This window comes from Geotrypetes seraphini, chromosome 1, assembly GCF_902459505.1.
Source record: "Geotrypetes seraphini chromosome 1, aGeoSer1.1, whole genome shotgun sequence".
NCBI lineage: Eukaryota > Metazoa > Chordata > Amphibia > Gymnophiona > Dermophiidae > Geotrypetes > Geotrypetes seraphini.
In genome coordinates this window covers 71,595,731-71,622,636 of record NC_047084.1, presented here as the reverse complement: position 1 = coordinate 71,622,636, position 26,906 = coordinate 71,595,731, and the positions used below count along the sequence as shown (strand labels likewise).

At 41.3% G+C, this 26,906-nt stretch overlaps 1 protein-coding gene across 4 annotated transcripts in view; it reads left to right on the top strand.

Moving 5' to 3' along the window:
• TTC23L (tetratricopeptide repeat domain 23 like) overlaps positions 1-26,906 on the top strand; it is a 94,820-nt gene that overhangs the window by 15,161 nt on the left and 52,753 nt on the right. For all 4 annotated transcript variants that reach the window (XM_033933072.1, XM_033933063.1, XM_033933045.1 and 1 more), the window contains 2 exons: positions 6,559-6,748; positions 13,352-13,475. In XM_033933072.1, the coding sequence (XP_033788963.1) occupies positions 6,605-6,748; positions 13,352-13,475 (268 nt within the window). In that variant the 5' untranslated portion in view covers positions 6,559-6,604. The remainder of the gene's footprint in view (positions 1-6,558; positions 6,749-13,351; positions 13,476-26,906) is intronic.

The following is a 26,906-nucleotide window of genomic DNA, read 5'->3' as shown; positions in this document are numbered from 1 at the left end:
CCTATATTCTGCTCCCTCCGATCCTCCGCTAGATGGGGCGGTATATTTGGCTGGTCAGGATCTCCCGACTCTTTCGGATTCTTCTCAGGTGCAGTTGGAGGTTGAGTTTACGGCGGAGGAGATTGAGCGGTCTATCCAGGCTAGCGCATTGGGTAAGTCTCCTGGCCCGGATGGTCTACGTAGTGAGTTTTATAAGATTTTGCGAGCTGAGGTGGCGCCTTTGTTGGCTTTGGTGTTTAATGAGGCGGTTGGGTTGGGGGTGCTTCCTCGCCACTTGAATATAGCTCAGCTCATCGTTTTGTTCAAACCTGGGAAGGATCCGAATAGACCCGAGTCGTACCAACCGATATCCTTGTTGAACTTTGAGGCTAAGCTTTTCGCAAAAATTTTGGCTACCCGTCTTGCCTTGGTACTCCCGAGTCTTATTTCCGATCAGCAGGTTGGCTTCGTGAAGGGCCGCGCGATTGCTAAAAATGTACGCCGTATTTTGGCGGCTCTGGAACGGACTGCACAGGATCAGGTGCCTTCTTTGATAATCAGCTTTGATGCCGAGAAGGCCTTTGACCAGGTGGATTGGGGTTTTCTGTTTGAGGTCTTGCGAGTGTATGGTCTAGGCCCTTGGTTTATTCAGGCGGTGCGGACTCTTTATGTAGACCCGGTGGCCCGTGTGTGGGCCAATGACACTCTTTCCGATCCTTTTCCAATTTGTAGGGGTACTTGCCAGGGTTGCCCCCTGTCGCCTTTGTTATTTATTTTGACCTTAGATCCTCTTATTCGGGATGTTCAGGGTAACCCGGACGTCATGGGCATGGTAGTGGGGGCTCATCATTTTAAACTGGCAGCTTTCGCAGATGACCTTTTGGTCTATTTGACGGACCCTCGGGCCTCCCTCCCTGCCCTCTTGGAGTGTTTTCGTGAGTATGGGGATTTCTCTGGGTTCCGTTTGAATCAGCAGAAGTCGGAGGCTTTGGCGTTCCCAGACTCTTTGCGGGTGGATTGGGGACCGGATTTTCCTTTGCGTTGGGCGGGTCACTCTTTTAGGTACCTTGGTATTTTGTTGTCCATGGATGTCTCCGCGTTGTACCGTTTGAATGTTGATCGCTTGTTGCAGGAGACTAAGGGGCTCTTGTGTCGCTGGCTGAATCTTCCTCTTTCATTATTGGGCCGTGTTCATCTCTTTCGCATGATTATCTTCCCTAAATGGTTATATGTCTTGCAAACGCTTCCTTTGTTTCTTTTGAAAAAGGATCTCCTGAGTCTCCAGAGATTGGTGATCTCATTTTGCTGGGGAGGCAAGAAAGGTAAAATGCATCGATCTTTTCTTCAAGGGTCCTGGGCATTGGGTGGTTTGGGTCTTCCCTCGGTTCATCTGTATAATTTGGCCTGCTTGCTTCGGCATGTCTGGGATTGGCTTTTTCTCAGTTCTCAGTATACTGATCGGGAGTTGGAGGTTGATTATTTCTTTCTGTGGGCTCTGCCTTATCTTTTACATTGGGATGGGAAAGTGCGATTGGGCCCTGGGGCCCGTAGTTGCTTGGTGGAGCCGCTCCGTCGGGCTTGGAGATGTGTTTCTTAGTTTTGGGGTCATTTCCCTTTTAGTTCTGTTTTGCTGCCCATAGTGGGCAATGCGGACTTTAGTCCTGGACAGGAGAATGTTGTTTTCAAACGTTGGGTGCGGAAGGGGCTCCGCTCTTTGGAGCAGTTTCTACAGACGGATGGCAGTGTTGTTCCCTTTTTGACTCTCCAGGCGTCCTGGTCCTTGGGTACGACGGATCATTTTGCTTATATGCAGCTTTCTCATTATGTAGCCTCTTTGCCCAGAGACTCTTTAACTCAGTCTTTTGAGGTCACTTTACACAAATTTTTCTTTGATGCTCAGTGGGATTGGCTTTCTATCTCTTAATATCATCGTCGATTGGTGGCTTTGCAGCCTAGGCGGGATTACCAGCGGCTTTTGACTTTATGGGCCCGGGACCTGGGATGTCGCCCGCGGGTGGCATCCTTGGCTCCTTTGGTGCAACTGATTCCTCGGGTGGTGCAGAGCGCTGAGCTTCAGGAATGTCAATTTTGGGTCCTCCATCGGGGTTATGTTTCTCAGCAACAGGCCTTTTATTTTGGGTGTGCCCCTACAGCTATTTGTCTGAAATGTTACCGGGTAGCTAACTCTCTGGCACATGGGGTGTGGTTGTGTGCCTCTATCTCTGCCTTTTGGTTGGAGGTCCGGTGTTATTTGGAATCTTTGGTGGGATATCAGCTCCCCTCGTCGGTGGAAGGGACTATTTTTTTGGCGGAGGGCTATTTGGGTGGACTTTCTGCAGGCGACAGTTTGCTTATTCGTAAGGGTTATATTGTGGGGAAGAAATGTATTCTTAATCATTGGATTCAGGACTCCCCACCCACCATCTGGTATTGGCGCAATAAATTTCATCTTTTAATGGTCTGGGAGTCCATGTCCGCTTGGTTTTCTTGATCTCGGAGCAAGCTTTTTCTGTCCATTTGGGCCTCCTATTTGGATACTTTGCCCCCTATGATAAAAAGCCAGGTGGTCAATCGTTTGCGGAAGCCAGTAGTCTCTGTATTGCCAGTGGGTTGAGGGAGGGGTTTTGGGGGCTGGGGCTGAGATGGGTGGGTGGGTTGCTTTTCGGATTGGATCTGGAGGGCTCCAGGCTATCAGAACACAAGCCTGGACTCTCAATGTTGTCTAGGGTCTCTTGTTGGGTGGTTGCCTTTTGTTTTGTCTTGGAAAACAAAATTGAGATTCCTATGTTATGCGTGTATTTCCTGCTTTTGTGAATAAACAGTTTATACAAAAAAAAAACCATTGGTCAGTCCTTAAAACACGAATGTAAGGATAGAATTTCCCAATGTTTCATACATATAGATATTGTCGTTGAATTATATTGTGAATGAGGAAACACAGCTATCAACATGTCTCCCTGTGGTCTATTCTTATATTGTAACAATAATTCCCGCTGAGCATATCTTTCCCGTGTATATGCCTTATGAATAATTTTTTGGGGGTAACCAAGATCTAAAAATCAGGGCTCCAGGTCATCAGACAAAACTTTAAAATCCTCCTAGGATGAATAAATCCAATGAAGTTGCAAAAACTGACCCACTGGTTTGCTAGATTTAAGAGAATAAGGATGAAAACTTTCAGACTGCAAAAATGCATTTCTGTGATATAATGAAGTATTTAAAGCATTTCCATTTTTAAACACTTGGACATCTAAAAAGTCAATGGAAGTCAAATGATGTTGTGCCGTAAATTGCAAATGATGGTCTCATATGTTTATCTACTGTAAAAACTTGCTCAATTCACTCTGTGTTCCAAACCAAACAAAAAAGATATTGTCCAGGAATCTCTTCCAAATTTTGACATATTAAAACCACTCTGAACCATAGATCAATTTTTCTTCAATGCGAGCCACGTATACCATGGCTACAGATTGTGCTAGGGAGGCACCCATTGCCACCCCTTGTGTTTGAAGGTAAAAGTCACCACAAAAAAAGAAAATAATATCTATTGTTTACCAAATGAGAGAATTGCATCAAAATGTCTGTTGTTATACATAGATTAGATGTTCTGGTGTTCAAATTATCCTATTTAATTTCTAGTCCGAACTGTTGAGGTATCATAGTATACAGTGAAGTAATATCCATTGTTACCAAAATATCCAATTTAGTTACTTGAATAGCTGAAATTGATTGCAAAAAATGAATATGACCTCACCGCTCTTGCACTGGGTTGCAAAATATAATCAATAAACTGTCCTGCTGGCTGCAACAGCGAACCTCTCATGCTCATCTTTAGGTCTCTCAGGGGCTGTTTTGAAATGGTTTGAATTCTTTTTAACCAACAGAACGTTTAGAGTATCATTCTCATCTTCTAATTCTCATTCTAGCAAACTTACTTGTGGTGTACTTCAGGGTTCAGTACTTTCTCCGTTATTATTCAACATCATCTTGAGTCCTTTGGCATCAAGGATCCAAGAATTTCAAATTAAGAGCTATTTTTATGTAGATGACATTTTATTAGTAGTTCCACAAAGATTGAATAATCTTGATTTAACACACGAATGGACTATAGTTAATAAACTTGTTCTGAACTCTCAAAAAACCACTGGTATTTGGATTACCAATACTTCTAGTTCTCCTACTATTGCTCTCTTTTTGCGTGATCAATCAATCACACTATTGAATAATATGAGATATGTGGGAATCCAATTAGATATTTTCATGTCATTGAACTTGCAATTAACTTCTGTCGTTAGATCTTGCTTTGCATCATTATGTCAAGTTCGATTAATACGTCATTATATAGATAAAACTTGCTGTGAATCTTTGATTTATGCATTGGTTACTTCAAAGTTGGATTACTGCAATATTGTTTATATGGGTCTTCCAAAAATAGCTCTCAAAAAATTTCAGACTGCTATTAGAATGTTAACTAATGCTCATAGATATGATCACATCACTCCACTTTTGAAAGAATCTCATTGACTTCCGATAAAGTTCCGATTAATGTATAACGCTTTGACCTTAACTTTGATTCCGTATAAACCTGTTAGAACTTTGCATTATAATAGTCATCAATTGTCCTTGCCTTCAGTCTACCTGGTGAGATTGACTTCTACACGTAATTCTGCTTTTTGCTTCTGTACCTTATTTATAGAATTCTTTGCCAATAGATTTATATAGTGAATCTTATATTAAATTTAGAAGTTTGTTAAAAAGTCATGTTTTTGAATTAACATTTTCTTAGGCTCTACTTTTTTTTCCTCAAAGGAGAATTACTATTATGCTGATGTGAACACTGGGGGAGAGATTTGCAGTTGCAGCCTTTATATTTTTAACATTTTATGTTTTCTATTTTAGTTTGTATTTTTTTTATTTCAGATTTTACTTTTCTTTTGATGATGGGAGTTCTTCTTCCTGTTTTATATTATATAAACTGCTATGATGTTGTAACAAATAAACATAAACATAATATTGTTGTGGATTTTGGTGAGAAAATATATACGGGGGTAGATGGATAAGGTGGAAAGAAGAAAGCACCCTCCCTGTTGGTCAGCATACCTTTCTTTACAGCACTCTCCACCAAAAACTTTAAATCATTCTTAATAGTAGGCAAAGGGTTCCCCTCAAGGAGTTTATAAGTTATGACATCTGTCAACTGTCACAACCACTGCACCCCTTTTGTCTGCTTGCAAAATCATCAATTGACGATTGTCTCATAGTTTAATCAACGCTAACATCTGTGCAACAGTCAAATTCTTCTTGCATTTAAACATAGGTAGTGCAGCTTCCCAAATGCTCAGATCTTGTAACACCAAATTCTGATAAGTCAACAGAGCTGGATCCTTCAGGTGGCATTACCATCAGGTGTTCGGTTCCATTGCAGCCTCCCTGGAGGTTGTTCCCTAGGCCAGGGCACACATGCGGCCTCTCCAAGATGCTCTTCTGTTTCAGTGATCCCCTCAGAGGCACTCTCTTCAGATGCAGCTCCCATGGACAGGGACAGTGAAGAACAGCTTATGCTGGTGGCTTCAGGGAAACTCATTGTCGAAGGGTATGCCTCCTGGAATCATGGAGTGGGTGAATTTTTACAACCGATGCCTGCCTGTTCTGCACATTAGTTCTTTGTTGCTGCAATGTTTTAAATTCCTGTTGATCATTATTCTAATTTGTTTCTAAGTTACAGAGAGGAAAGGGGAAGGGAAAATGATAGGAACTTTTATACTGCCTTTTTGTAGTTTTACAACCACACTCAAAGCGGTTTACATACAGGTACTTCAAGCAGAGCAGAACAGAATTGTGTGATGTCTGCAGGAAAGTTCCCTGTAACCCTCCTTCTTAGTATTCTGTTCCAGTGGAGCTCGATTGCTTTGGGATGTAACTAAAGGAGGCATTATATTGGCAATGTGGGATATGCTGAAAGTTGTAAATATCACATTTCTGCAAAACCCTGTTCGTGGGAATGGATTGATCACCTAACATATGGACTCCTGAAAAGATTAACAGAAAGAAGATTATCCAGGTAAACACCTAATCTTTAATTACTTTTTCTGTATGTTCCTGTATTACTATTACAGTTATAGCTGTTTATGTTTTCAATTTCTATAACAGTAAGGGCTCCTTTTACGAAGGTGCGCTAGCGTTTTTAGTGCATGCACTGGATTAGTGCGTACTAGCAGATAAACTACCACCTGCTCAAGAGGAGGTGGTAGCGGCTTGCGCGTGCGGCATTTTAGTGCACGCTATTCCGTGTGTTAAGGCCCTAATGCACCTTCATAAAAGGAGCCCTAAATTACATTGTGAGAGAAGGATGGTGAGAGAAGGATACAGAAGAAAGAGGGGTTATATGGGAACCCTTAGCTAATTCTTTTTACTAGGGCCCTTGCCAGTCACATTACATAATTATTGCAAATGAGAAAATTGAAAAACCTGAAAAATAAAAACCTACATTTTTAGGCTTTATCCTCAGGTAGTAGAGAGAGGAGGTTGTAAATAAACATCATCATGTGATTATTCTGACCTTGTAATCAATTATGTCAGGACACAGGAGACAGACACATCTCTTCCTGATTATCTTCATAATTCGATGGATGGGAGCACATTGGAAGACAGTGACAAAAAGCCAGCTAAACCCAAAAATAAATTCCAACATAGGAAGGTGACTTCAGTTCCCCAGGAAAAATTGGCCCAAGCACTGACAATGGTTGAGAAGTTCATTCAAGAAAAAGAGGTAGAGTGAAAACTGTCTTTTATTACTCTTTAATCTTTATTCAGTAATATATCAATCTTGAAATTCCTCAACAGTCACTTGGTTGATTCATTTGCTGTGGTCACTGTTGTCAGAAAGTTAGTTATACATTTTGGTGGAATACATTATGTCATATATTTAAAATGGAACGAGCAATAGCAATTCAAAGAGGGACTTATACTAAATTTATAAAAATATGGGGGCCATTGACAAAATATTGTAGTGAATAGTCATCACTTCTTCTCTTCTTTTTCTTCTTTTGGCACACCAAAGGGGGGAGGGTGTTGGGAACAATCTTACATAATATGTTACAATATGCTCTATAATATGTGTATATTCTGATTGAAAATATAGATGAAGGTTGGAAGGTAGTGGGGGTTAAATGTATCATTAGATTTTTATGTAGTAGATATCAAAGTGCTATTGTGTAATAACTTGTTGAATTATATTATTTTGTGCATTTGTTGTCAAATTTGAAAATGAATAAAGAATTATTTTTTAAAAAAAGAAAGTTTTTGCCCTCCTTAAACAAACTTAAGGCGCTCTCTGTTCTCAACCTCCATCTTGCCTCAGGTTTATGGATATTTTAACGAACTTAATAGAAGTTAAAATTAATTAATATTAATTATGTTTCTCATTAGCTGGCAGAGGGAAGGATTTTCAAAATCAAAGATTTATTCAGGTAACTCCTGAAGTCAACTGGACAGATCTTTGGAATGTGGGCCTCTGTTTTGAAGGACATAATTTCAAAACAGTGCAGCCCTTGGCTCAGAATACGTTGATTTAGAGCTGCTGCTTCTGTTACTCAAGGAATACAAATACTGACAAGTGGGTTTACTACCCCCAATCGTGAGCTGTTGGAGAAGGAATCATACCATTTTTCTTCAACACCACATTCCTCAGAGGGCTGTACTGCCTTTCTTCAATTTTTCCTTTTGCAAGCGAGCTGGAAAGTATCTTTCTGATCTGCTCTGAGAATTTTTTATCATTTGGTATGCTTAGAAGATCCCCAGTGGTCCATGGGCAGGTCTGCCTGGGAGAGGATACAGACCCTTTGTTGAGTCAGCCGTAAAGGAACCTGTCTAGTCAGACTGCACTAATAGTTAATAATAATAATAACAGTTTATATACCATAGGACCATGAAGTTCTATGCGATTTACAATGATTAAAAATGCTACAAATTGAGTAGAACTGGCAAATTAAAATTAGTGAATAGCGGCTCTAGAGATCAGGTATTGGGGAGCTCGGGGGATCGTTCCCCTGGGAGCAAGGCTCACCCCTGATTTATCAAGTGCTTAAACGCAGGCTGTTTGGCCCTCCGGTGGTCCGGGAAGGCTTTGACAGTGCCAGCTGTGTTTTTCCTCCCCTCATAATGGTGCACAGATTGTGGGGGTCTGAGGTCTCAGTTTGGCGTTTGCCTGACTGACAGCCTGAAGACTGAAGGGTCCTGGACTGAAGATTTACTTGTTTGAGGCAAAGATATTCTCTACTATTCAGCTGCAATGAGAGCTGAGGCAGGCTATAGCACCAGTACAGCACAGCATAGTCCATTATAGCCTATAGGAAAATCTGGGGTGAGGAGATCTCCAAAAGGCAGTTTTGGTAGTTTCTGAGACTAGATAAAGGGTCACCACCTCCAAAATTCCCTTCCCTAAATTTTTTGTAACTTGCTGTAGCTTTTCTGGGCTGTTTTTTTATGTCAATAGTCTGCCGCCACGGCCATCTTGGATTTCCCGATTTGAATTAAAAAGCCTCTATCTGCCTCAAAACACCTCAATTTTACCTAAAATCATTTCTTATAGAGTCCTCAGACCTTTCTACCCCTGTATCATGCCAGTTTTGCACTGCATGGTCAACGAAGGAACATTCATGTCCCACATGCCTTGGCACACATGAGGAGGCAAGGACCTTGGGCTTAGTCTCCTTTGGTACTTCTAGGACTGAGGATCGACTTAAAACACTGGGATTGTTCTCCCTTGAGAAAAGGAGACTGCGTGGGGATATGATCGAAACCTTCAAAATACTGAAAGGAATCGACATAATAGAGCAGAGAAGATTATTTACATTGTCCAATTTGACACGGACAAGAGGACATGAAATGAAGCTAAGGGGGGACAAGTTCAGGACTAATGTCAGAAAGTTCTGCTTCACACAGAGAGTGGTTGGCATCTGGAATACTCTCCCAGGGGAGATTATTGCAGAATCGACAGTCCTAGGCTTCAAAAGCAAACTAGATGCATATCTCCTTGAGAGAGGCATATAAAGTATGGTTGGCTATAAAATAAACCAGGTGTATACCTGGCAGGGCCTCCGCGTGTGCGGATCGCCGGACTTGATGGACCGAAGGTCTGATCCGGAGATGGCGCTTCTTATGTTCTTATGTTCTTATGTTCTTATGGTGAATCACAGGGACTTGTTTGTCAGGGAGGAAATTCTTCCCAGAGTCCTTGGAGAGCGATTTGGTGAAACACAAATGCATGGATGCTGCAGAGCCCAAGAGACAACACAGTTAGTCCCCTAAAGGGTCCTCTATGCTTCCTACCCAGGGTTTTACCCCTGATTTTGTGAGTCTCATGTGGAAAGCTTATTCTAGTGCAATAGTAGTGTCATTCTGGATGGACAGGTAATCTCCACATACTCACGAGCTGTGCAGAAGGAATCCATTACAGCTTTTCAACACATCCTACTTCACTAGAGGGTGCTTCTGCTCCCTTCAGTTTTTCCTTCTGTATGCAAGCTGGAAGGAGTCTTTCTAATCTTCTCTGTATATATCTTTTTTTTAATCATTTTTGCGGTTTTTGGCAGATGGAGCAAGTGTGGCTCGAACAAGTAAGAGGACATGATCTTTCTGGGACAAAGGGAGAAAGGGGGGAGAAAGAGTGCATTGGAGCATTGGAGGGGCATGATTCTGGGACAACAGCTGGAAGGCAGGGAGGATAGGGGGCATGAACTTGACTCAGAAGGAAGAGAGGTGGCATGTACATGGAACACAGAAGAGAGGGAGGAAGGGGGCACTAACTTGGGACATAGGAAGGATGGAAATAGAAAGGAAGAATTGTTGGGCATGAGTGTGTGAGAGAGAGGGAAAGAGATGGTGGCACATGGAGAAAGAAAGAAAGAGGAAAATTGGGCATAGAGAGAAGAGAGAGGTAGAGATGCATGGGGAAGAGAAGGATGAGAGGGAGAAATGTTGGATATGGTGGTGGAGAAGGAACAGGCAGATTGAAGGGGATGCAAGGGGAGGAATATTGGACATAGTGATTGAGGAAGAGATGTGGCATGGTGCTGGAGATGGGTGATAGAAGGAGAAATGAGCATAGGGCTGGTGGGCAGTGGTGAAAAATGCTGCACATTAGATCCTGGGGATGAGAGAGGAAGAAATGTTGGACTCATAGAAGGACAGAGAAAGAGATGTTGGTTGGGAATAGGAATGAGATCTGGAGGAGAGGAAGCGTGCAGGAGGCAGAAAGAAAGAAATATTGGATGCACAGTCAGAAGGAAGTGCAACCAGAGACTCTTGAATTCACCAGCCAATAAAGGTAGGAAAAATGATTTTATTTTCAATTTAGCAATCGAAATGTGTCTGTTTTGAGAATTTATATCTGCTGTGTATATTTTGCACTATATTTTTCTATAATTATTATTGAGATGACATTGCATATTTTAAAGTCATCTGCCTTGACTTCTTTGACCCCCCCCCCCGCCAAATATAAATAATTAACATTTTCTCTGCATACAGTGTACTTTGTTTTTTTTTGGGGGGGGGGTTATTTTGTGGTTACCATTATGTATTAATAAGATTATATTGTGTGAATATGAAAAATGGATGGAAGAAATTGCATTACAATTAGTACTACTATTATTATGGGGGTGGAGCCTGGGGCAGAGTTTGGGGTGGAGCCTAGGTGGGTTTGGGGTGGAGCTTGGGCAGGGTACTCGGTTGATATTTGTTAGACTTAGGGGGTACTTGGCTTGAAAAAGTTGAAAACACTGCTCTAGGTGACATACCAAAGCAGGAGCAGATGTCTGCAGTGGGACAGATGAGCCTGCCTGCATGACTGAGGACCCAAAAGTGGCATCCTCCCGAGCCGCCACATTCACTCTGTAGAATCTGATAAAGGTATGGAGAGTAGACCAAGTAGCTACTCTACATATCTCATTGGGTGGCACTGCACTGGTCTCCACCCAGAAAGCCAACACACTTCTAGTTGAATGAGCTTTGAGAGAAATAGGCAGCTGTTTGCCACAAGCAATGTATGTCAATGAGGTTGCCATACAAATCCATCTGGCAATAGATGCCTTGGAAGCTGATCTGCCTCGTCTTGACTGGTTAGAACAAAAAGATGGTTAAAAAAATGAAAGGCATTGGTCCATTCCAAATATGGAATAAAACTCTCCCTACATACAGTCTCTGCAATATTTTAGCCTGCTTGGCCAAACTCGTATACTGAAACATGGGTAGACAGACCTCTTGGTTGACATGAAAGGTCAAAACAACCTTCAGTAGAAAAGAAAATATTATGAACATAAGAACATAAGAATTTGCCTCCGCTGGGTCAGACCAGAGGTCCATCGCGCCCAGCAGTCCGCACCCGCGGCGGCCCATCAGGTCCATGACCTGTCATGTTATCTTGATTTAGCCCTATAGCCCCCTTGTTTTCATCTATACTCTTTCCATACTCTTATCTACCCTTATCTGTATGCCTAGGACAATTACTGTCTCTGTGATCTTGAGGTATGGTTCTCTGCACAAGAATGCCTGCAATTCTGAGACCCTTCTCGCTGAGACAATTGCCACCAAAAACAGTGTCTTTGCTGTGAGATCCAGCAGGGGGAAGTCTCTTGAATGGGGTTGTACAGAGGCTTACAAAGTCCCTTCAGGATGATGTTAAGATTCCATGTTGGAAAAGGCTGGTGTAAAGGAGGCTGCAATCTGAGCGCTCTCTTCAAAAATCTGGTCACATCTGGTTGATTTGCCAGCAAAAGCTTTCCCATTCAGGCTCAAAAGCATGAGAGGTCTGTCACTTGTACCTTGAGAGATGCCACTGCCAGGCCTTTCTCTAGTCTAGCCTGCGGAAAGTCATGGATCATCAGAATTGGAGCCTTGAAAGGCTCCACACCATCTTTGGTGCACCAGAGCTGAAAAGCCTTCCAGGTCTTAGTGTAGGCTGCAACAGTAGCTTGTTGGAGAATAGAAATGACTACCTCTGAATATTCTGGCTACAGCCATCGCCTTGTCACACTGTTTGTTGCCTTCAGATCTTCAGACATTATCATCACAAGGTTCCTCTCCCCATCCGTGTATAACAACCTCTCAGCACATATGGTTCCCTCAGATTTCTACTCCACAAATGCATCACTCTGCACTTCTTCGCATTGAATTTTAGTTGCCAAACATTTAGACCATTCTTCTAAATTTGCAGATCCTTTTTCATGTTTTCCATTCCCTCCGGGGTGTCCACTCTGTTACAAATCTTGGTATCATCCGCAAAAAGCCAAACCTTACCTTCTAACTCTTCAGCAATGTTGCTCACAAATATATTGAAGAGAATTGGCTCCTACACCAATCCTTGTGGCACTCCACTACTCACTTTTCCTTCCTCTGAGCAAGTTCCATTAACCACTACCCTCTGGTGTCTGTCCATCAACTAGTTTCTAATCCATTTCACCACTTTGGGTTCTAACTTCAGCTGGTTAAGTTTGTTCAAGTCTCTTATGAGGAACCGTGTCAAAGGCTTTGCTGAAATCTAAGTAAATTATATTTAACACACTTCCTCAACTTAATTCTTCGGTTATGCAGTCAAGGAATTCAATCAGATTCATTTGGAACGATTTACCTTTAGTAAAGCTATGTTGTCTCAGATCTTGTAACCTGTTTAATTCTAAGAATTTCACTATCCCTTCCTTCAGCAACACTTCCATTATTTTTCCAATAACCAAAGTGAGGCTTACAGGCCTGTAGTTTCTCGCTGCATCTCTGCAACCACTTTTATGAAGAGGAACCACATCCATTCTTCTCCAATCCCATGGAACCACTCCCATATCCAGGGATTTATTGAACAAATCTTTAAGTGGAGCCTCTAGAACCTCTCTGAATTCCCTCAATATCCTAGAATGAATGCCGTTCGATCCCATAACTTTGTCCACCTTCAATTTTTCAAGTTCATAAATGCTTTCTTAGTGCTGGTTGCACTCAGATAGGTGGAGGTTATTCCACCTTGTTTATATGATATATTTTTGATTAAGTTTGTTTATTATACTTGTTACAAAGCAGAACAGAAGTGTATTGTTGGAGAAGTTTCTTGTACCCTCCTTCATATGTTTCCTATTTTAGTGGTTATTCACTGCTTTGATACAAACTGAAGAGAGGCAGTACAGCCCACTGAGGAAGAAGGCGGAGCTGAAGAAAATTTGTATGATTCCTTCTGCAACAGCTCGCGATTGGGGTGGTAAACTCGCTTGTCAGGACTTGTATGCAATGTTAGCAGAAACAAGATTATCGAGGTAAGGACTTAGTCTTCCTTTTGCTGATATTTCTAGAACCCATTCAGATTCAAAAGCAACCATTTCTCTGTTATTTTCAGATTCTCAAAGCCAACAAGGAATTGATACGAATTGTAGCTCTCACCAGAATTGTTCATGGAGATGGACACTGGAGACTGGCACAGTCATTTGCCAATCTTGCTCATGGCTATCTGACTCTCCGAGGTAACTGTCTAATAATTTAAAGTACAGTAAGACAAAGACAGCCAACAGACTAGAAACATCTTTATTTACACGTCATGCATGTCTTTCCTTTACTCCCTACTAAGGTTACCATATTTGACACTGGAAAAACCAGTGGCCCTACTTCATTCTGCCCCCAGCCCCACCTTGTTCCGCCTCCAGCCCATCCCGTTCCGCCTCCAGCCCTGTCCTGTTTTGACTCCAGCCCCACCCTGTTCTGCCTTCAGCTCCACCCCCATAAAACACATCTCTTTTTTTCCTGACCTCCAGACCGCATCTGGAAGGCCTCCAGCAGTCGCGGATGCATGTGATGTCATCTGCACATGCTTGTTAAAGGCCCTCCAGACGCGGCCAGAGCTCAGGGCTTTCCAAAACCCAGACAAACTGCTGGATTTTGGAAAGTCTGTCCGAGAACCCAGACAATCCTCTGGTTTTCCCGGACATCTGGTAACCTTATTCCCTATCTACCTCCCATACATACAACCCTATCAAAGATGATGATAGTATATTTTTGTTGCTGTTTCCATGACTTTATTTGCAATAGTATGCTGCTCAATCTGAGGCTTCATGGCAAGGCAGCAAGTCTATAAATTAACTCTTTATTTTAGGGACTACAAAGGGGCACACTTTAGCACCAATTTTGTAATGGCCTAAGGGCGCACCTAAACAGCTATAGAATATTAACACAAAGCCACATTGGTGGGCCAAAAGCTAGGCGTGTCTACTTAAAAAAGGTCAATGGCTGGCGTAAGTAAGAACACCTGTGCCTTCAACATGAACAGCTGATAGTATTCTATAAGTTGCAAGCATCATTTAGCAACAGTCCCATGCTCCGCCCATGTGCACACACCCCTAGTTGTGCACTAAGCTATCTATGTAGGTACATTGTTCAGGCACACTGCCAATTATTGGCACCAATCATGTGTGTAAGCACTAATATTCTATAAACTAGGCCCACTATTGGTTCCTAACTTTAGGCACTAGTTTATAGAATTGCCTTTCAAGTAACTTAATATCAAAGTTGCCAGAGTAGGGAAAATTTATATTGTTTCTTTCTTGAAAAATAAAATATGGTCAATTGTTTCATATAGATCCTATTTCCTGGACAAGTGATATATTCAGCTTGTAAAATTTGTTAAACTTTAATAAAAAGAAAGTTAAAAAGAAAATATGAAATAAGTGATCATGGTACTAAAATGGGGCACTTTAGTTTAAACCTTCTGCTTTTGTGGGTGCTGCATGCTGCTGCTTTATTTTTTTGAAGTAGAAGATGAAGGGCAGGAGCTAGGAACTCCCCTCTTTTGTTCTGTTGCACTCATCCTCCAGTTCAATGGATTCTTTTGTTCAGCAAGCCACATTGAGGAGAGCTAGTTCAGGAGCTGTAAAGAGCACCAAGAGAACAAGATGGTTCAATTTCTCCCTTGGTCGAGAACTCTTATAGCCTATGAGGCTCATAATCGAAAGAGAAAAATGTCCACAAACCGGCCTAAGTTGGCACTTGGATGATCATAAACGAAGACGTCCAAGTGCCGATAATCGAAATGGATGTGTTTACAAATGACCTAGGCTTTCCCAGTGCCGCTGAACGACCAGAGCTAAACGGGATGTTTCAGGAGGAATGTCGAGGGTGGGATTTGGATGGGATGTGGGCTTGCTAGACTTAGTCATACTGAATGTATAACCGAAAGTTTTACAACACAGCCTAGACGGAACTTGGACGTTGTGACTTAGGTCATTTAAAACATGTTCTAAGTCTATATAAAGTGACCAGATAAGCACTGCAAACACATAGTACAGACCCCCCCACACACTACCCCAGTGATCACCGACCCCCCCCCCCCCACCCCCATAAAAATCGTAATCACAACTTTAAATATCTGCCTCCAGAACATCAGCACCTGGCAGCCTGTCATAGGAAAACCTAGTAGAGCTGCACAGAGGCGGCTTAAGTCGTCTTGGAGGTGGGTTAGGGACCCATGGAGAGGACGACCCAGGCCCATAAGCCACTGTAATCACTGCATTCATGGTGAAACATGTGCACTCCCCCAAAAAACCCCAAACCCTTTTGTACTGCCATATAAGTGGCTCCTACATCCATAAGGCCTATTGGGGTTGTAGACATGTGGGTATAGTACATTTTGGGGGTGTTTTGGGGGGGCTCACCCTGACCTATAAGGGAGCTGTAGTGAGATGTTTATGGGGCACCCTTTTTGTGAAGTTTACAACAGTGCCCTGTAAGGTACCCCACTATTCAGGTGCCATGTCTGGGTGTCCAGTCCATCACTTTGCTGACCCCTCCCACTTCCAACAGGGCTTATTCTAGGCGTTTTTGACTTGGATGACTATTTGTACAAAAATGTGGTATAAAGATGGATGATTTAGCAACTTGGACGATCAGACGGCTGGACGTATAGTTAGACAATTTTCGGGGAAAAAAATATTTTGGGCGTATTTATTGAAAATGTGTCCTAAGCTGTGTCTGACTTTGGATGACTTGCGACTTAGACGAAAACGGACATAGATGTTTCTTTCGATTATGCCCCTCCATGTATTTATTTATTTTTTAAATTTCTATACCGTTTTTTTCCAAAACGGTTTACAAGGAGTTTCATACATAAAATATTAAAAGTCTATACAAAATTAAAAATAAAAACAGACAAGTTCAGTCTTACATAAAATCAATTGGTCAGATAAATGCATCAACAAATAGCTGTCTTCAACATTTTCTTTAATGAATTCCTCTCTCCACATTTTCGAATCTGGCCAACAAGGCCATTCCATAGCTTGATTCCTGCACATGTGAAAGTCATACTATGTTTCCAATACACAGGGACAATGTAGCAATTAAGAGTCAGAAAATAGCTGAAATGCAATTGAGAAAACTGACTCGAGTCAATTAAACCTCCAGGAGAAGGACTCATAAACACTGTAACGCTGCTCAGAGACTTGTAACTCTAAAGAGAGGGAGGTAACCCTCTCTTGAAACAAGAGTTATTCTTTCAAATCATAGCATAGTATTTAGTAAAAACGAGTCCAACTCTTGAGGGTGTGCAAAGCTTGAAAAATATATTCAATGCTTGGGTGTTAGTAATTCACAAGATTTTTTAAAAGTCCAAAATAATGATGATTGCATTCAGGAAATGCTAAAAATTGTACTTAGCTTATATGCACATCATGCAACTTTCCAGGGTCCCGACGTGGCCCCGTTTCGGCGACTGCTTCAGGAGACCCCCGCCAACCGAAAGTAAATAGATTTTGTCAAAAATCACACTGAGTATAAGTGCTTCAATTGTAAGCGGTTCAAAAACTGAAAAGTTCCCTGCAGGGGACTTTTCAGTTTTTGAACCGCTTACAATTGAAGCACTTATACTCAGTGTGATTTTTGACAAAATCTATTTACTTTCGGTTGGCGGGGGTCTCCTGAAGCAGTCGCCGAAACGGGGCCACGTCGGGGCCCTGGAAAGTTGCATGATGTGCATATAAGCTAAGTACAATTTTTAGCATTTCCTGAATGCAATCATCATTATTTTGGACTTTTAAAAAATCTTGTGAATTACTAACACCCAAGCATTGAATATATTTTTCAAGCTTTGCACACCCTCAAGAGTTGGACTCGTTTTTACTAAATACTATGCTATGATTTGAAAGAATAACTCTTGTTTCAAGAGAGGGTTACCTCCCTCTCTTTAGAGTTACAAGTCTCTGAGCAGCGTTACAGTGTTTATGAGTCCTTCTCCTGGAGGTTTAATTGACTCGAGTCAGTTTTCTCAATTGCATGTGAAAGTCATAGCATTTTTTTCCACATATGTAGGGTTAGCCTTTGTTTTCAGCAATGTGGCACTTTCAGAATGCAGGGATCTTTGTGGTTGATAACGAGACATCATATTCTTAAAAATTTCAGGCATCGTACCATATAGAAATTGATGACATAACATAATTGCTTTGTAGCCCTGGCGTCCTACCTGCCCACACCTCATAGTGGGCTCCGGCCAGCTCTTTGGGGTCAGGGGTTTTGCCTGCCCCAGACCAGGATTCACAAAAAAAATCAAGTTGACTGCTTGATATTAGCATGGGGAGCAGGGCTGGAAAAGTCCAGCTGGCCAGAGGAGAAGCAGATCCTTGGGCTCCAGCCACTCTCTTAGTCTCCCCTGCCCACCAGGATGAAGAAACAGGCAGAAACCAAGAGGTAAACTGAAACGAATTGAACAGTTTATTAACTTTCTTACAGATGGTAGCAATCAACTATTTACATATTCGCAGGTTTCAGTCAGCAGCTGGATACAAAACTGAAAAGTCCATAAAAATACACTGAACCACTTTCAGGTTACTCCAAATCCAATTATTACAAGTCATATCTATTTCTGCAGTTCCCTCCCAAACTGCAGTTCCCTCCCTCTGTCTTAGGGTTCTGGCAGGAGAAAAGAACAATCAAAAAGTCAGGAATATCCTCCCTCACTCTCCTTTAATATGCCCCCCTCACTAATCTGGAGGGCCCTCCCTTTCCTCCCACATGGCTTCACTGTCCCCTGGGACTCATCTCTATTTCAGTGACCCACTGAAAATCTATGGTCTCTGTCTTTATGGCAGAGATAATTTTCAGGTGGAGGGGGGGTTAACTCCTAGAAGAGAGGCAGCAACTATCCAACCCAGCCATAGGAAGTTCAGATACTACACCACATAAGAAGAGTCTGGCGTGATGTTATCTTGGAGAGTGACTGTTGTGGTAAATAAGTCCAGAACTCAGCAATTCGACTCCTATACAACCTCAGCTACCATGATCCCATTACTCCAGCGCTCTATGCAGCTCACTGGTTACCAGTCAAAAAGCGATGCATCTTCAAAGCCCTGGCCATGACACACAAGAGATTCTACCAAAAAACCCCAGCCTACATAGCATCCCATCTACGCCTATACACCCCTAACCGCCCCCTCCGCTCCAAAGCAGAACAAAGACTCGGCATTCCCGCAGGGCAATCCCTCCGAATGAGTACGGTGCACAAAAGATCCTACAGCCATTTCCTACCTCAGCTATGGAACCGACTACCCACACAGATTAGGTCGCTAGACTCACTAATGACTTTCCGCAGAGCAGTAAAGACCTTCCTCTTCCCCCAATTGGGCCATTAAAAACTGCTTCCTCAATATACTTCTCCTAGTACTCTTCTCTATGACCAGTCTGGTCTCTAGAATAAGCTCTGTTACTGTCTACTGTAACCTATTTGTTGTCATAACCAGTCTGCTTTCAAACGATTGTGAATGTCTACTTGTAACCCGTTCGGAGCTTCTGGGAGAATGGGATAGAAACCGAAATAAATAAATAAAAACATGAAATTGCATCACTCCTGAAGCAATTGATTTGGGGCTTCAGGATTCTGGAGATCAGAGGCAAGTGAAGTGGTTTGCAAATTAAATTATAGCATCCTGAAGTTATTTCCATGAACAGTATTTGTTCTACAATTGAGGGACTGAGTAAGTTATTTACTGATCAGCTTGCCCAGCTCAATTCTCAAATGTCCATCCTTTCTGGCAGTTTGTTTTGTGGAGTTACTGTCTCAGAAGCTTGGTAAAAGCCTGTAAGAAGTAGGAGTGATGTTGAATTCTTTGGTACAGAAAGAAGTTGCTTTAATTAAAGATATTATTATATACTTCATAATAAACTTGAGAACTTGGAAAATGTTTTTAGGAAAAGGAACTTGAAGTTTATAAATTTTCCCAAACTTCATTAAGCAGCTACTAAAGATATTTTTAAGAAACATTTTATGGGGGAATTAAAAATTCCAGAAGAAACTTTATGACCTGTTTTACATATTATAAAATCTACTTTCACCTAATCCTGTGGATGGTCTTTGGACCTCAGGGAATGAATGGTGGATAAAGAAGACACTGGTCTGACTTCTTTTCTGAAGGCTTCTCTGGGTTCTTAAGTTACTCCTTCTATTATGCTAGCTACTTTATTTTGCTGATTACTTTGGTTTTCAAGACAGATGGACATAGTAACCTGGGAGTTGAATGGCAACATGAACCATGTTCTAAAATGGAAACAGCATAAGGAATGACAAGTCAGATGCAAAGCATTGATAAGAAAGGCAAAGAGAGACTTTGAAAAGAAGATGCCTTGGAGGCAAAAACACATAGTAATAACGTTTTTAGGTACGTATATTAGAAGCAAGAGGCAGATATTCTTCTCTGAGGGCTTATATGCTTCCCTTTTCAATTGGATTTTAGCATGCTTCTATTTGACCCATATTCAGTTTCATTACCATGGTAAGAAGTTTTATTTTGCACTGCAGATAGACTCCTGAGACAGGCCATTGAGGCTGAAACATGATTTATATTAAGTCATTCTGTGCATCAATAAATTCACGTATATGAACATCAACAAGGTGCACTTCTCTCTATCCTTCCTGCTGCTGTCTGTTTTGATTTGTGTAACATTTTGTCTTCTGTTTCTTGCAATCACATATGCATACATGAGTCTCAGAGTCTCTGGCAGGCTAAATGCCCATATTCAGGATGAAAAAAGTAATGTTTATCTCCTTCAGTTACTAAATGATAAGGGAATGGTGGAGGTAGAGAATAATTTGGGACAAATTTGTCCCTGTGTCATTCTATAGGCGAAGGTCTCTGGCTGTTTCAGGGGGATTCAGAAACCATGCATTGTAAACATGGGTATATTAGATAATGAGGCCCAAGGTAAGGCTTTGGATACCTAGAAGAGGCCTCTAAAAAGCCCAATTGACAGCTATGTGGGCCCAATTTCCACTGATAAAAGCAGTTTTGTACCATTCTTCATTGATTAGCGGCACTGACACTGTCCAACTATACATCTCTATCTCTTTTTCTACAATATTTATGATGTAACTTTATTTTTGTACTTCCTTTTCTAATTATTGTATTGTATTGGTGTAAACCACTCAGTATGGATCCCTGGATGGGCATTTTATCAAATGTTTATTAAACTTGGAGTAATAAGAGTGGAGAGATACTGAGGAGCTGCAGAATGAATGTACTTATAAGTCAATAAAAGGAGTTTGAACTGTATGCATAAACACATAGGGAGCTAATGAAGTGTCTTGAGGAGAGGGCTAATGTGAGTATAGTGACACTGTCAGAATATAAGTCATGCAGCAAGGGTACATTTCCTTTGCGCTGGGCTGATTTTTCGTTGAAATACTTGGGGGTGCTCATCCCGTTTGACCTCTCTCGTTTGTATCCTTTGAACGTGGAACTGCTGTTTCCAGCCCTTCAAAATAAATTACAACTTTGGAGAGGCTTCCCTTTCTCACTCCTGGGTCGAGTGCACTTATATAACATGCTTATTGTCCCATTGTTATATGTTTTTCAAGTTCTCTCCCTTTATTTGATCTCTCGAGATGAGAGACGCCTAGAACATTTGGTTCAACGGTTTCTTTGGGGAGGCAAGCGTCCTCGACTGCATTATAAGTTGGCGGCTTTGCCGTGGCACAAGGGGGGTCTAGGTTTGTTAAATCTTCGGTATTTGACCGTTGGTTGTGGCATGTGCCATTATCAATGACCTTTTTAGGGGTACTTGTGTCTTCACCAACACCTCTTTAGAACTTTCCTGCTTTCGGTTTGATCATTTTAGTGCATACCTTCATTCTATTTCTTCTACCTTACCGGAGCCTCTTTCTCGTAGGGTGCTCCATCAACCCTTGAGGAAGGTTTGGCATTGGGCCTGTAAATTTCATTCTGTTACTGCCTCTGTAACCCCTTTTCTGCCTATCCGCTTTAATAACTCCTTCCTCCCTGGGGTGGATGGGCCCAGTTTTGCACGATGGGAAACAAAGGGTATTCATTATGTGTTTCAATTGGTGGACGATGATGGGAAACTCTGCTCCTTTCATCAGTTGCGGGAGGAGTTTGATCTTCCGCCTACTGATTATTTTGCTTACCTTCAAATTCAGCATTACCTCCACTCTTTGCCTTTGAGTTCCTTAACGGCTTCCTGCCAGGAGTTGCAATCTACGGCCTTTACTATTGATTCCCAACTTCCTGTCCCGCTTAAATTCCATCATCGTCACTTAAAAGATGAGTCCCCTTTGTTTGACCACTCAAGGTTGCGGGAAGCCTGGGCGCGTAATCTTGCTATTGAACTACCTGATGATGTGATTTTACAAGCTGTTCGCAGGCTGTCTGCATTTTGTAAATATGCTACTTTTTGGGAACAACACTATAAGTTGACTCTTCGCTTGTATATTTCACCTAAACGGGCTTATCTTGCTGGGTTTTGTATGTCTGCAGCCTGTCGCCATTGTCAGGTTTCTGTGGCGGATTTGGGACATATGTTCTGGACCTACCCTTCCATTCAGTCTTTTTGGGGCTCTATTTTTCTTTTTTGTGGAACGTATTTGGGGTATCACTGTCAAGCGCTCTCCGCTGGTCCTGTTTGGAGCTGTTCCACATTATTCTCCCTGCAAACGAGGAGTTGCTGCTTTTCTCAAATGGATAGTACTTATTGCCTTGAAATGTATTTTGTTTAAATGGCTTGATGGAGAGGCACCAGATTATTGCCTGTGGAGGTGCAAGATGATTACTCTTCTGATGTGGGAGCGTCGAGAGGTACGGAACTTCTCCTGGCCCCCGGGTCGCCTTTTCCAGTCTACTTGGGAGCCCTTTTAGACTACTATGACTTCAGTGGCCCGTAGCCGCCTACTTAATTGTTGATATTCCTTTCTATTGTTATATCCTTTATAAGTTTATCTTCTTATGTTGTCATGCAGTCCGATGCTGGGGATTCACTTGGAAGGAGGACCTAGGGTGGGTTGGGGTGGGGTAGGGAACTTGGGGGTTTGGGGGGGGGGAGTTGTTCTATGATGTGGGTTTCTTGAAAATGTTTTGGGCTTGTTTTACCTGTTATGTGTATTTTTACCTATTTCATTTCTTTTGTTAAGCTCAATAAATATATTTGACATGCAGCAGAATTTTGAACAGATTGAAGGAAAGAGATGGTTTAGTGGGAGACCTGTGAGAGTCAAATTGCAGTAATTTAAACATGAGGTGATAAAATTGTGAATAAGGGCTTTAGTGATGTCTTCAGAAAGGAATGGATGAATTTTGGTGATGTTATAAATGACAGGTTTTAGCAGTCTGTTGGATGACCCAAAGTTACGAGATAATGAGACATGGCGAATGAGCGTGTTATCCACAGAAATAGAAAATGGGGGAAGAAAAGGGTTTAGTTTAGGGGCAAAGAGAAGAAACTCAGTCTTGGCCATTTTTTAATACTTGTATAGGGATCGCTAGGTGATCCCTTTGAAATTGTCAGTGGCTGATGTTTTGAATTTTCTTCAGAATGGTTTGGACAAGGGATTGGCCTTAGTTCCTTTAAAGGTTCAAGTGGCGGTATGGGCATATTTTGAGGGTCATATCATGGGCAAATTGCTGGCCTCTCATCTGGATATTGACAGATTCCTGAGAGGGGTCAATCTTATTTGGCCCCCTTGCTGGCCATTCTTGCCTCCTTGAAATCTTAATTTGGTGTTTATTGTTCTTGGTAAGACTGTTCTTTGAAACACTTGGCACCTGTATGACTAAAGATCTCATCTTGAAGGCTGTGTTTCTTGCGGATATCTCAGCCAGGAGGTTATCGAAGCTGCAAGCATTATCATATAGGAATCCTTCTAGAATTTTCCAAGGAGAAGGTGTTTCTTCAGTTGGTGCCACCAGATGTAGATATGGAGTCACTATGGGAAACCAATGAGAACTTACATCAGGTATGCTCTCTATTTATTAATTCTTCCATTCAGTTGAAAGCTATCGAGGAAAGAGTTCAACAATATTCTGCTGGAATGGACTCTATAGAAAAATCGATTTCGATTTCTGAGGTGAAAGTTTCATTGAATCAACAGACTAAAGATAAATTTACTTATAAGGAGGATAGAAAATATGGAAAATGCAAATAGAAACTTTAATTTGAGATTTCTTAATTGTTCATTTTCCAGATTAGTCACCTAAGGAGTTATTTTGATGTTTTTTTTACATCAATTTTGAAGTATCCTGAAACTAATATTCCAACAGTAAAGAAATTGTATTATAAAAATCCATCTAAGAATGAAGAAGCTGTGGGAGAAGAACCTGGTGAACTGGATGTCTTGGGGATTCCAGAATCACCTCAAGTGAAGGTTACGGGTATTTATTTATTTTAAAATGTTCTATTCCACTTAGGGGTCCTTTTACTACGGTGCACTAGCTGTTTTAGCGCATGCTAAATATTAGCGTGCACTAAACACTAACGCATCCATAGACTATAATGGACGCATTAGTGTTCGCTAAAACAGCTAGTGCACCTTAGTAAAAGGACCCCTTAATGCAGGGGTGTCCAATGTCGGTCCTCGAGGGCCGCAATCCAGTCGGGTTTTCAGGATTTCCCCAATGAATATGCATGAGATCTATTAGCATACAATGAAATCAGTGCATGCAAATAGATCTCATGAATATTCATTGGGGAAATCTTGAAAACCCGACTGGACTGTGGCCCTCGAGGACCGACATTGGACATCCCTGCCTTAATGCCTAAACAAATTACAATAAAATGTACATAGAGCTTACTTTACTAGTGACCTATGTGTTTATTCAAGATAAAGAAGCCATTCTAAGACTATTTTGTAGATCTGGGAAGGGTGCTTTCTTTGGTAATAGAGTTGCAGTGTCTCTTGATGTTTCCAAATGGACGCAACTTAGAAGAAATTTCTGGTTTTATGTCAGTTGACTTTGAATTTGGGAACTACTTTTCAACTGTGCTTTTTATGCAAATACTTTGGGTTTTTTAAATCAAAATAATAGTTGTTAATAGGTGTTCTTTGAGCCAGGACAATTACACTTTTTTCTGGAAGACAAAGCTGTCTCTGGGACCCCTAATAATGCCACACAGATTTATGGTCCTTTAAATATTGACAACAGAAGCCATATAGCTTGTAAATTATGTACAAACACATATATTTCTTCTTTTACTTTTTCCTGGATTTATTCCAACTTCCACTGGAATTTTGTTCTTGGCATCTCTTCTGAATGTGGACTATATTATGTAAATTTTTCCTTTTATCTATTTTTTCTTTTTTATATATATATATTACTTTATATTTCTTATTCAGAGTTTATTCTTTGATGTAAAATTTTAAATGCCAATAAAAAAAATGCTGAAATATGGGAGAGTACCTCATGAAGTTTTTGTTTGATGACTGTTAGCTTGGCCTGAGGTGCTCAAGATGTGCGTGCATCTGTGCTGCAAGAAGCAAAGCATGGAAAGAGAGTTTTGGAGTGTATTAGCATTCTGCTTTGGGATGTTAATACTAACTCTCTGAGGGTCTGCACAGGCTCACATAGGAGTCAAGAATTCTCAGTCTCTACCTGCTGGTAGGAGTGTATAACTTATCAGTCTTCTCTGAGCTAGTCTGAAGGAACTAAAGGAAAGCAAATTAGTTTCAAGTTTATTAGTATATTTGATGAATCGCTTATTAGAATTACTAAGCGATGAACAAAATTAAAAATAGAGTATAGTACAAAGAGACTAACATATTAACAAAATTCTTTCATATAATACAAACATGAGTTGGGAGGGAAAGTAGAAAAGTTACAATTTTCGTCTTGGTAGAAAAAAACAAGAGGGAGGGGGTAGTTAAACTTTAGCACATTTTGAGACCTTTATTAAAAAGTTTAAATATTAAAAGCATCTTTAAAGAGATAAGATTTAAAAATTTTTTTGAACAATGTAAGATCTTTTTCGTTTCTAATATATTGTGGCAAAGAGTTCCACCATTGAGGGCCCATCACAGAAAACATGTCCAATCTTCTTGTTCCTACAATTTTCAAAGAAGGAACAGAAAGGAGATTTTGGCTTGATGACCGAAGTGGGCGTTGAGTATTATGTGGTATTAACAATCTTGATATAAATTGGGGTTCGTTGAATGCTAAAGTTTTAAATATAAGCAACATTATTTTTAAAAAGATCCGATGGCCAATTGGAAGCCAATGGGCATCTATCAACAACGGCGAGACATGGTCATATTTCCTAGCATTGTATATAAGTGGATAGTGGAGAACCAGTGGATATAATTTACTTGGACTTTCAGAAAGCGTTTGACAAAGTCCCTCATGCAAGGCTTATGAAGAAACTACTAAGCCATGGAATAGGAGGAGAAGTACACAGATGGATCGGCAAATGGCTTGAAAACAGAAGGCAAAGGGTTAGCATAAATGGGAAATTCTCGGACTGGGAGAAAGTGACTAGCGGCGTGCCCCAGGGCTCGGTTCTTGGGCCTATCCTGTTCAATATTTTTATAAACGACCTGGAAGAGGAAACAACATGCAATATGATAAAGTTTGCAGATGATACAAAACTATGTCGGGCGGTTGGCTCTCTAAGGGACTGCGAGGACCTCCAGAAGGATCTGAACCAGCTGGAAACGTGGGCGATAAAGTGGCAGATGAACTTTAACATAAACAAATGCAAGGTGATGCATCTAGGAAAGAAAAACAAGGAACATGAGTACAGGATGTTGGGGGTGAAGTTAGCAAAATGCGAACAGGAAAGGGATTTGGGGGTACTGATTGACAGTACCCTAAAACCATCGGCACAATGTGCGGCAGCAGCGAAGAAAGCGAACAGGATGTTGGGCATAATTAAGAAGGGGATTACGAGTAGAACGGAAGAGGTCATAATGCCACTTTATAGAACAATGGTCCGACCGCACTTAGAATACTGTATCCAACACTGGTCTCCATACCTTAAAAAGGATATAACTCTGCTGGAAAAAGTGCAGAGGCGAGCCACGAAACTTATCAAAGGAATGGAAAATTTGAGCTATAAAGATCGACTCAGGAAGCTGGGACTGTTTACCCTTGAGAAGAGAAGACTGAGAGGGGATTTGATAGAGACTTTAAAAATATTAAAAGGATTTGATAAAATAGACCAAGAAGAAGCATTACTGAAATATTCTGATGTGACACGGACAAGAGGACATAGACTGAAATTGAGTGGCAGCAGGTTTAGGACAAATGTCAGGAAATTCTGTTTCATACAGCGCGTATGAATGCACTCCCGGAGGAGGTTGTGGAGAAGACTGCTGTTCTGGGATTCAAACGCAAGTTGGATGCACACCTTCTTGCATATCATATTGAGGGATACGGTAAATCCGGGTCTCCAAAAAGGAGTACCTAAATGGGCCGCCGCGTGTGCGGATCGCCGGACTAGATGGACCTCGGTCTGATCCAGTGAGGGTGTTTCTTATGTTCTTATGTTTGCAGTGTTTTGTATTATTTGAAGTCTCCTTTTTTCTTTTTGGGAAATATTGAGGAGAAGTGCATTGCAATAGTCAAGTTTTGCTATAATCAGAGAGTGGATTAGTATTTTGATTGAATTGGGACTCAAAAATTTAGCAATTGATCGGATCAAAC